This window comes from Dipodomys ordii, unplaced genomic scaffold (assembly GCF_000151885.1).
Source record: "Dipodomys ordii isolate 6190 unplaced genomic scaffold, Dord_2.0 Scaffold25, whole genome shotgun sequence".
Taxonomy (NCBI): domain Eukaryota; kingdom Metazoa; phylum Chordata; class Mammalia; order Rodentia; family Heteromyidae; genus Dipodomys; species Dipodomys ordii.
This window is the reverse complement of record NW_012267241.1, coordinates 496175-508360: the sequence shown is the minus strand read 5'-3', so window position 1 is coordinate 508360 and position 12186 is coordinate 496175. Positions and strand designations below refer to the sequence as shown.

Sequence of the window (12186 nt, the reverse complement as noted above, 5' to 3'; positions counted from 1 at the left end):
AGTTTCACAAGATGTTCCTTGCTAGTAAGATGAAGACTTTCCCAATCTCTCTTGTTCTTCTGTGTCTATTTAATTTTACCTGAAGTTTATGACTCTCATGTCAATATTTTTTCTTGTACTTAGTCTTTTTTCCTATTCTTTTACTAGCCTTATTGATAATTTTCTTAGGAAGAAACATGCATATACTGTAGTATAGATCTTTCTTTTATGAGACAGGTTTTTTGTGTGTGTGTGATAAATACCCAGGGTTTTTGGGAATAACCAGATTCAATTAGTGTGTTAATCCTAAAGTCATTATTGTTCATGTTGGTTTGTCCCTCAGCAAGTGAAATTGACACAGAAGGTTTTGTATTTAAGACTTAGAGCTCCATCGAGCCAATTGTTAACATTGGCCCTACAAAATCTAGGGAAGGAGACCTAGATTTCATTAAAATCACAAAGTTTTGTTTCATTTTCAGTTAGAAAAGTAAGTAGGAATATTTTCTAAAAGGTTCCCTTCAGGCTCTGTGAACAGAGCAAAAATGATTAATTTTTAATATTGTTTTCTTAGACTTAGTGAGCTAAGTAACTATATCAAAAACTGTTCATCAGAGCGTACTGTTTTTCTGTTTTGTTTTTTTCTTTTCTGTTGTGAAACCTTTCCTGTATTTGTTTTATTATATAAAAAGCAAGAAATCATTCTACCAATTTCTAGCATTTTGGGAAATGAGGTAGGAGCTTTTTTTTTTTTTAATTTATTTAAAAGTAAAACCAGGGAGGTGGCATGCGTGTGTAATCTCAGCACTCAGTAGGCAGATGCAGGAGGATCTGAAGCTCAAGGCCAGCCCCAACTACATAGCAAGACCCTACCTAAGAAAGAGCAAGAATGGGAGAAGAAGGACGGGGTGCAGAGGGACAGGGAGGAGAAAGCCAAAAGGACAGAACACCTTAATATATTTATAGTTTGTTTCATGCCTGTGCGTGTTAATGCTGCATGAGAACAAAGCATTAAAACCCTGCTAGAGCTTGGCACCAAGGGCTCATACCTGTAATCCTACATACTCAGAAGGCTAAGATCTGAGGATGATGGTTTGAAACCAGCCCCGGCAGGAAAGTCCATGAGACTCTTGTTTCTATTTAACCTCGAAACAAAGTTGGAAGTAGACCTGTGACTCAAGTGGTGGAGTGCTAACCTTGAGCAAAAAAAAAGTTTAGGGACAGTGCCGGAGCCCTGAGTTTCAAACCCCAGTACAAGCTCCAAAAAACCCCAACCACAGCAACAAAAAACTCCCCACTAGCTATATGTTCTCCTACCCTACTCCATCCATAATACAGAAAAGCATATGGGATAAGGTACGCAGGTCTGCTTTTTATGTTGCATAACAAAAGTTGAACACAAGGGACAACTCTACAGGACTTACAGCAACGCTTGCCCTACATCTTCCTTTTTTTCTGGTGAATTCTCTATTGTTATACTTGCCTTATTAAAAATAGTTGAGCCCGGTGCCAGTGGCTCACGCCTGTAATCCTAGCCACTCAGGAGGCTGAGATTTGAGGATCACGGTTCAAAGCCAGCCCGGACAAGAAAAGTCCGTGAGACTCTTATCTCCAATAAACCACTAGAAAACCAGAAGTGCCGCTGTGGCTCAAGCAGTAGAGTACTTGCCTTGAGCTGAAGAGTTGAGGGATAGCTCCCAAGCCCAGAGTTCAAGCCCCATGAAATACTCGGAATGTTTTTCCAGTACCATTCTATTTATTGTACTTTTAAAGCGATTTATTTATTTAATTTATTTATTTTTGTGGTATTGGAGCATAACAATTGCCTTTTGCTTGTAAAACAGATATTCTACCACTTGAGCACCACCTTAGTCTCTTTTGGTTCTGGGTTTTTAGTGTCTTGCTTTTTGCCTCAAACGATAATCCTTCTACCTGTGCCTTTGGAATGCCTAGGATTACAGGAGTGTACCACTATACTCTACTTGTTGGTTCAGTTGATAGCCTCAGTTTTTGTCTAGGTTGACATCAAACACAGATTCTTCTTGTCTTTCCCTCCTGAGTTGCTGGGTTATACCATGAGCTACCTTGTTTGGCATCTGGCAAGTTTTTGTTTCTTTGTTGCTGTTTTATTTCTGGATTTGTATCCTGTACTTAAAAGACAATGTGTCAAGTAAAGCTGGGGAATATAGTTTAGTAGCAGAGCACTTGTCTAGCAGTGTCTGTACTTGATCTCCAGTACTATCTCTCCCCTCTCTCTGTCTCTGTCTCTCTCACGCACACGTGCGTGCATACACACACACAGACACACAAATGTGCTTTCTATTGTGTGTCTAAGGTTAAAAAATGTGCTAAAAGGCTGGTTCTGGTTCTATTCTTTTACCTACTTCCTATCATTTTGTTCAGAGTGATTGAGGCAGTTAAGCCATTAAAAATTTAATGTTCATTGGCTTATAACACAACGACTTTATAATATTCCACTGGCTTATAGCACATTATAGTGTGAGCTTTAAGTTTTACACACTGGTCATCTCCAGCAACCAGCACTCAGATCAAGATACAGAAAGTTCTCTTGTGCTACCTTCCTCTCACAAATTTTGTTTTCTATTTCCCCCTCCTGTAAGTACTATCCTGACTTCCAACAGGATAGTTTTCCTTGTTTTGGTCACAAATCTAAGTCACTGATGACTGTAGAGGTCACTCATTTTATCATTTCTTTAATCCTGACATTTGCTCTAGCAGTTATTTGAATGGTTAGAAGCAAGTGTGGTTGCCTAGACAGAATGGTTATTCTGTTGAGTAGTGACGTATTGTTGTGTAGAAATAATCATCCAAAACTTGACTTCTAGTAATTGATTGTGGCACTTCTGCCTTTGAGATCTCTGGACATGGATTTATCTTTCAAGGGAGCTCCCCACCTCTGACTGATTCTCTTTTGGGAACTATCCTCTTATTAAAGCTAAATAGGGCCAACACAGGTTTGGACCAGAGAAGACTATCACATGCTTCTGAGAATCTCAAAATTTGAAGAGAAAGAGACTTAGAGGATTGGGACTTGTGCCATCAGTCTTACATTTTTTACAGAATACCTAGTGTCTTCCTAATAATTCCCCATTTTTGTTTAAAGTAGCTTAACATGGTTTCTGAAAACTAGAATCACTTATATCTACAGAAGTAATCTATTTAGATAGTTGACAGAGTGCCTTATCTCTTCATTCTTCTCTCCCACAGCCCTTTCTCAATAGTAAACTTGATATTTAAACCTCTCATTCAGTCTTCTTCCTATACCAGACACTATAGGATCTGTTTTGCTTTTATCAAATGCCCTTTATCAAATGTCCTTTTATCAAAAGCCAAGCATAGTTTAGTACTTTAAATATATTATAGTCTGAGGAAGGCGTAGCTATGTACTGGAAAATGACCCCTTTAATGGAGGCATGATGAGATCCTTTTTAAAATCCCAATATTATATAGTGTTATTACTTAGGGAGCAATATAGAGTAACAATTGGGACTATATCCCTTTATTACTATGAAGATATTACTAGAAATTCTGTGAAAGATTGCATTAACTTTCTTGGTAGCCAAGTTTTCCCTGAATTCTTAATGCAGTTCTAACCAGCATTACTTCAGTTAGTGTATATACAGACGAGCTTTTGAACTCTGGGAAAACCTTACTTTGTTAATTTAGGTCTTCTTTTGTATTCTGTTGATATCTTGATATGTTCTATCTCACCAAAAAAAATCCTTCACACACTAAGAAGGTGACAACATAATATAGAAAGTATTGAAGCTGAAACAGACCTACCTTGAAGTTCATTGGCCTACTATTTCACTACTATAAGCAATGTGACCTGACCTGAGCAAATCAACCTCAGCCTCAGTTTTCCTTTCTGTAGTGTGTGGATAATAACCTCTATTCTACCTCATAGGTCTGTTGGAATTGTCAAAAGAGATAATAGATATAAAACTGCAATAAACAGTATTCTGTTGTCAGTCATCAAATTGATGTCTTTTTGTTGTTGTTGTTGTTGGTTGTAGGGCTTGAACTCTGGTCCTGTGTGCTGTGTCTGAGCTCTTCAGCTCAAGGCAAGCACTTAGCCACAGCACCATTTTGGGGTTTTCTGGTGATTAATGGAGATAAGAGTCTCACAGACTTTCCTGCCTGGTCTGGTTTTGAACCACAATCCCCATATATCAGCCTACTTAGTAGCTAGGATTACAGGGATGAGCCACAGGTACCCTGCTCAAATTGATTTCTTTTTCTGGCATTTTTCCATGAGTACATGGTCACTTAATCTTATCTTGATGGGTTGGATGGTTTTGGGTTTGACATTGAACTTTATGTCCTTTATTTTAATGCTCAACTAGGTAATCTTTGAAAATGTAGTAGGCTCTGGCTTAGTAGCTGTTTTTCATGTTAACAAATGTTAACAGGAACAAATCTCCACTCAGAACAAATCTGTGTTCTTCCCTATGCTCTGGAGCCACAAGGAGATCCACTCCTTAGACTCTTAGCTTTCAGGCTAGCCTTCGAAGGAACAGGGCATTTTCCTGGGGACTTCAACATCTTTGGACAGTTTTTTGTTTTGTTTTGTTTGTCATGGGGCCTGAACTCTGGGTGTTGGCGCTGTTCCTCAGCTCTTCAGCTCAAGTGTAGTGCTCTACCACTTGAACCACAGCACCACTTTGTTTTTTTCTGCTTATGCAGTCCTGAGGAATCGAACCCAGGGCCTCATGCATGCAAGGCAAGTACTCTATCACTGAGCCACCTTCCCAGCCCCATTTGAACAGTTTTTTAAACTGATTCTTGTTAGTTGCTACCCTTTGTTCTTTTGAACCTGGTAATGCAAGTAGTTGTAAACCAAACTTAGACATCTCCAGAGACCATGGTGCTCATTTTAGAATACTTTTCAGAACAGCTGCTCAGGAGCCACTATAGTAGTTTATGTGATGAAACTTGTGCCACTTGTTACTTCTCCCATATGCTAAGAGAGTACGAGTCAGTAATTTGATGTGAGTGTAAGTAGTTTGAGCATCCTGCCTTCCTCTCATGAGTCAAAACTCTCTGTACTTCTCGAAGAGGCTCACACTTCTATCGTTTTACTGCAGCATTCAATTCAAGCTGTCAGTATTTCTGAAACAATTTTTTTCCCCATTGAACTCTTGGTGTGATTTGTCAGCAGACAAGTCTTGTCCCTATCAAAGGTCCTTTTAGGGAGTGCACCCACCTTGTTACTTTCACTGAAACAAACAGGAGCAGTTCTGCTGAGTGAACCTAGTGTTTCTGTTATGACACTTTCAGGAGAAAGGAATCGATCCTTTATGCAGGAACAAATAGTTACAGACTTTTTTGGTTTTACTGTCACTTTAAAAGTATTATTTACCCAAATATGTTGTAAGACAGATTTTACTTGTTTTATTTCATTTTCATTTGTTACAAACTAAGATCGAGTAAATATTTACCTGTTATGAAGATCATAGAGATTTAAATGTGTCCAGAGAAACATCACCTAACCCAGTGTTAGTGACAGAGGTAGGCACAACTCAGGAGCTGATGGAGACAAGGCTCTCAGCCTCATTACAGCTGAAGTGGGAGAGAAATGAAAGGATAGTGGTGGTACCTTTGAGGCAGACAGACATGGATGAGGAAGAGGAGAAGGGTTTATTGATTGTGGGGTTCATTAAATTGCATAATTAGGTCTAGTAAAAATATTTTTCAGTACAAGTGTGGTCATATTGTCTTGCTATACTTTTTCCTTTACTCAATTACAGGTGTGTTCATCCTCGAGGAGGTGTGATTCAGAGTGTTTCTTCATGGAAGCATGGCTCTAGCACACAGTATGGCAACACCCGGCAGACACAGTCATGGACTGCTGTGGCTCCTCAGCAGACTTGGGCTTCTCCAGCAGAAGTTGTTGACCTTACCTTGGATGAGGATAGCAGACGTAAATACCTACTGTAATACAATGTCACTGTGTCTCCTCTGCACTGTTCCCTTTCACTTCCTCTTCTTCTTTGTGACATGGAAGTTCATTGTCATAGCTTCAGCTTCAGAAGCTGTTTGTGGCATTTGTAGAATTGAAACTCATGGAATCCCTATTCCCCTCCCTCCCTCCCTCTTTCTTCTTTAAATTAAAAGAAGTCATTTAGGAAAACAACTTACCACAAAAAATAATTTCTTTTTTCACTCATTAAGAACATATAATAATTACTTTTTATTAAACACCTTCATTTTGTTTGGTGACTTTAAAAGGTCACCTTCCTTTTGAAATAGTACTTTAATTGCCAGGTAAAGTGTATTTTAGTTTTTTAATCTTGTATTTATTTTTTTCTGTAATGACAATATCCAGAATTGACCACTATCTACCCGCTTCACAATCACTCACCTTAGGGCATTTGCACATGTCATTCAGGTCCATATGGGCACTTGTGGGGCATGTATACTTAAAAATAGAACACAGAAGTGTTACAATTCTTCTTTTTTTCTTTTATCTTAAGTATTCTGACTTCTTTCCTGACTTTGTACCTGGTTGACTTCCCAGAACACAAATAATTGGCTTGCCGTTTTTGATTTCTAATACTAGAAAGGTGACTTAGTTGGTCTCCTTGTTGCAATAATTCATAATAACTCTTTGGAAAATGTCTCATTTGGAGCAGAGGCATTTTTGGAAAACCTACCATGAGGTTTCCTAAGCATCTGAAGAGAGGATTGAGAAATCAGTGGGAAAATCTCTTTCCCTTAAGCTTTTCTCCCTGGTTTATCCAAATAACTGGAGAACATAGAAAGCTATTACTTAGGAAAACTATGAAAAGTTATGTGATTTATGAAGCTATAGGCACTTGCAAATGTGAGAGGAAAGTGCCTTGTTTCATAGCTTGTCTCTCCATAGAGTGTTTAACAACTGTTGAACTGGACCTGATGCTGTATTCGGACATTTTTCTCCTCTATCTTGTAAAAGTATATATACTATAAGAGAAATCACAATATAACATAAAAAGTCAGATGCAAAGCACATTAATGGAACTGTAAGTCTTATAGATCTAAAAGGAATAGCAAAAGGTAGTAGAAACTTCAGGGAATTAAAGAAATGCCAGCATAGGAGTTTTGTGGCATTAGTTGCTACCTTTTTTCCTGTGACATGTTGTAGTTACTAGTGAATTATTTTAAAAGCAATACCTAGAATTAGACACTATGTATTCTGCACAGGGAGGAGTGAAGTATTTATTGGCTCAGAAGACTTCACCTTTTTTTTTTTTTTAATGTTTGGGTTTGCTTTTTTTGTTCTTTGTTTCCATTGTTACCATATGTCATTGCTCTGGCCTTGTGCCTCTCTTCCCAAATGCCTTGGTGGCTCTTCCTGATCATAAGAGTATGAGAACTACTATTTTCTGTTTCCATTCAGTGAACACATACTGACCAAGTGCCTGCTCTGCATAAACACTATGCAGGGTGGGCACTGTGGAGGCCGCTGAGATGAATGAGACACAGCCTTGCATGTGCATGCATGAAATTGCCTGGCTCTGCTTGCCTGGCCTTTTCTTCTTTTTCATAGATAGACAAGTTTATTCTTTTCTGTTTCTTTTCTATATGTTGCTTCTTCCATGGGGGATGTATTTGAGCATGTGTTCCTTAATCTTCTCTGACAGAATCTCACTTGATCTGGCCTCTGTTCTTCACTAGTGCTTCATTTTTCCCTCTATCTACTTCGAATGAATCAGGCATACAAGGCCATGTATTAGCACATCGTACATCGTTCTCTCACATGGCCACAATCCTAGATAGAAACCAAAGACCCAGAGGCCAGAGCAAAGCAGGACCTTCTTAAGATTTACTATTGGTATATCCTTGGGCCTTCACAACTTGATTTAGGATTAATTTATTGAGTTTTACTGTTACACGTACATTGTTTTTTACTTGAATTAAAATACTCAACAAAGCAGAAATGTATAATTTCTGGTCTGTGTTTTCCAGGAAAATCATTGGTAAGAGAGTAGAGTGTATGACTTGAAGTTTTTGTAGTTTATTTCTCATCCCCCCTCATCCCCACCCACCAATATCAGGGCATAGCTCCATTTTAAAGAATGTTTTTGTATTACCTATTTTCATGTTAATCGTGTATTTTGTCCAATCCTATGCAGTGGATGATTGCTCATGACATATTTTCTTTAGTCCTTAGTAGTCACCCTCTGAAAACTTTTCAATGTGCTTTGTGCACTGTGGATTGGGGACAGAGTGGAGTTACAACTGAGCTCTTTTCTGGCCTTTTAAGCTTTCATATAAGGCACTTTTCCCTTCACTTCTTTTTCTAGTTCCCTGTCTATCTGGCTTGATGCACCAGAACAGAGATTTAGGCATTAAGATATGAAAAGAGATGGGATGCAAGGAGATGTTAGAGACAGCTTTCTCCCATCTTATATTGGGACTTGTTCGCCTAGTAACTAAATGAGAGTATGTTCCAACTCTTCTTTCATTGCTGTACCCAGAAGAGAGCAAGATGATTTCAGGCAAAGTGTTAATGATAACATTCTGTGATATACGTCTCCCATATTTGAAATTTCTTTTCAAGGGATTGCTTTCTTAGCCAAAGTTTCTTATTTGGTAGCATAAAGAACTAATTATGCTTCCAAAGAACATTGTTCAAAATAATACTTCTGTGGTGCATCTGGGTCATAGATTGGTTTATGATACCAACTTGGTTAATTTTCCTCCCCATCCAGTTTGAAAAAACATCATCATTATAACTGCCCTGTAACTTAAGGTTGCTGCTCTTCAGTTTTTTTTTTTTTTTATTATTTTGATCATAGGGGTCTGATTAAATAGACTCCATTATATATAACTGGGTATCCCATAAACTGCTTTGTCATCATTTGTGAACACGAACCACCTGACTTGTTAATTTAGTCATTTGTTCATCTTTTAACAGATTAGCATCAAGGGTAACTTAATGTTGCCTGCTTTTCATACTGTGTCACAAGGTTCTTGAAAAAGCCTGGGACACACTTTTGTCTTTTTGTTTTAACCTTTTCTTTTTGAAGGCAGAGTTGAGCTCCCATCCCTGTTCCCCAAGATGTGTATGATGTGACTTCCATGTATATAAAAGTGATTGCACCCTAACCAAACTTCCTCCAATTGTGCACTGTTTGTTTAAAATAATCACATATTTTAGTCCAGTACTGTTGTTATTTTTTCCATTTTATTTAAAACACTACTTACTCTTTTTAACAAGTTTTAAAGGGTAGTGATCTTAAAAAAAATCACTGGATAACTAGGAATTTTTTTTTTTTTTTAAGAGCACAAAGGTTGTTGAACCTTTTGCTCCACTTACCATGAACATAAAATGTCAGCCATTGTATGGCTAGGAACCAATGCACTTGGTGGTTAACAGATCTGCTGTTGCTGGCGTTTGAGTATGAACTTGATGCAGTGACGACAAATCATTGCGTAGAAGTAATGTTTTCAAAATGTGCAACTCTAGTTTTAAAATGAAATTTGGTTCTTTACATTCATTGTTTAGTTTTTGTTTCCATTTAGTATTTAATGGTCTTTGGAGAAAAAAAATAATAAAACAGAGTGTTATATATATTTTTTGGTGCAAGATAAGATTTTCTGTTTTTTGAAATAAGTCTGTTAGCATAAAGGTTAAACTATTTTAAGACAAAATAAAAATAGAGTATTTAAACAATGATATTTTCTGAGGATTTTTTGTTTGTTTGTTTCCTGCTTCAGTTATTAAGTGGCGTCTGGAGATGTTCCCAAGTTACCCTTTGGATGTGAAAATGAGCTATATTTTGTAAATAGACCATTACAAGATGCCTGGTATTCTAAGCAGTAGCTGATTCCTGTTCCTCAGATTTTTGGCCAAGTAGCCTGTGATATGTTGGCACTAGGTGAAAATAGCTTTGTATTAGTTCCTGTAGCCCCACCTTCTCTCCAGCTAGGACCAATAAAGTTTAAGAGAAAACTGAAGGCTTTCTGTTGCTGGATACCTTAAATTCATCTGCTGGTTTCTTCCCAGAGACTGGTGTGCCCAGGACAAGATGCCACAGCTGCATGAACTTTGCACATGGTTGAACCTTGAAGCAAGTATAAGGTGTTTCAAAAATAACCCCACCAACTTTCCCCCTGGTTTCATTCTGTTTTCAAACTGGTTTTTATTTGATTATCAAGGTGAAAGGAACTGCCATATTAACGTTTTATGACCAACAACTTCACAAGAAGAACCATGAGAAGCAAGAAGAGAAAGGGAGGGAGGGAGAGGGAGAGAGAGAGATTTGTCCTAATTAAAACACCCAACTCTTGAATGTCTCAGTTTTCCCTGTGAATTTTTGGTTTGTTTTGAACTGAAAAGAGATTTATTAACAACTGAGAAGTGAACTATTAACAAGTAAGAAATATTCTTGTATGTTTGAAGTGTTTCTTTTATACTACCTGTGTCTGAGACCTAGACAAACTGGTGCCTATGAGGGACTCTTTTTTGCTAGAAGAAAATTGTTCCTAGGACCCCACTTTTGAATTCTTTGGCCCTTGGGTGTTGGCTTTGAAGAACAGAATAGGAACAAGTAAGTAAAACAATCTGTACTAGTACTTTATCTCACGGGGTTCGTCATTCTATTCTTTACTGGCTTTTGGCCCTTACTGGCTTGCATTTCACAGTAGATGCCAGCTATCTACAGTCTCAACAGAAAAATTAGATAAATCTTTACTAAGTGTGTGTGTGTGTGTGTGTGTGTGTGTGTGTGTGTGTGTGTGTCTTCAGCTTCATTATTGCAACCAAAATAAGATGAATTTCTTCAGGCTTTTATTTTAAGCCTTTTTACTGCTCAGTGGCATGGCCCTTCAAGATTATCAGTAGGTATGATTTTCTTCCCTGTTAATGCACCAAATTAGGAAAATTTCCAATAGAACTTTGAGAATATGCCTGGAGCAAAAGAAGGTGATACAAAGATTGATCATGAGTATCAGTGAAAGTCACATGGCACACCCATTTGCCCAAGGTGGGGAGGGTGGGTGTATGATGGGGATTGTGGTGGTTTCTTTCTGCCAAGCCTGGTATCCCACTTGGTAGAGTGACTGTGTAAAGGATTGGAACAGTGCTGGCAGCAAACCATAGCAAGGATGTGTGGCAGCAGCAACTGGTGTGATCTGCCTTGGTAAAATTTATCTATTATCTATTTAGCTTCTTGAAACTCTTCAGTGAGAGAAGCTCTTGGGGATTAGCTTTATCCATTGTGTACCTGTTCTCTTTCTGTGACAGTTTCATGTTGAGAGGAAAAAGGTGAAGTGGTATGGACTTTGAGCCCTTGCTCTTGTGGCTGATTCTAAAGCAAGTACATCTGACTTCAAGGTGGATATTGCAGCAGAGGGGATCAGACCAAAGGCTAAAAGTCTGACCCAGGAATCGGGAGACCCCAGAAAGGCCACATCCCTGCCAAAGGATTTAGTGTCTGTACCTATAAGATAAAGAATCTCCTTGGGTTCTTTCCTGAAATGTTGAGCTGTCATTTTAGAGGATAACTTACTGTTCAGCAGAGCAACCAAGCTTTTCAGGCAGGAACTCAAGAGAGCTGCTCACTCCAAAAATCTGTTCAAAGAACTACAGTTTCTTTCTCTCACTAACACCCACATAGTCTTGACTATCTACGAACTCTTTATTTTCAAAGTTTTGAAAGAATGTTTATTTCAAAATTTCCACATGGAGTAAGAAAAATAGTACAGACTGTTACCCTAATTTTACAGATTGGAAAATTGAGAACAGAAAGAGTAACAACAGTTACCCAAATTCCCATAGCTTGATTTGCAAGAGCAGCCTTCTACAAATTAGGACTTTTTTAACTTTAAGGGAAAGAAAACATTGAAGAAAAAAATACACATTTTTCTGCCTGTTTTCCTTCATTCTTTTAGCTACTTTACTGTGGCCTCAGAAGAATTAAATGTCTTCCTGAGTAGGTAATATTTGACTGGTTTTCTTCTCTTAGCAAGTCACAGATTTAAACATACTCCATCAGAACCACATATCCGATGCATCTCAGCTCAGGATCTGGGGTAACCACAGAAGCTTTTACTATACATAGATTCGCAGAGTTTATAGAATACGAGAATACATATGGGCAGTAAAAATCCAGAAAAGGTGTTTGGACTGGCTTCTAATTATGCAAATAAAAACTTGTATTGCAGGATGGTATTTCACATAGGTAGGGATGCATTTGAATC

General features: G+C 38.1%; 1 protein-coding gene across 2 annotated transcripts in view; it reads left to right on the top strand.

The window, feature by feature from the left end:
• Positions 1-9526, top strand: part of LOC105984667 (chromosome unknown open reading frame, human C18orf25) — a 96935-nt gene extending 87409 nt beyond the window's left edge. Inside the window, exon 4 of one of the 2 annotated variants that reach the window (XM_013014933.1) lies at positions 5748-9526. In XM_013014933.1, coding sequence (XP_012870387.1) covers positions 5748-5937 — 190 coding nt within the window. In that variant the 3' untranslated portion in view covers positions 5938-9526. The remainder of the gene's footprint in view (positions 1-5747) is intronic. The other variant, XM_013014932.1, reaches the window with a different exon arrangement.
• Positions 9527-12186: the final 2660 nt, after the last annotated feature.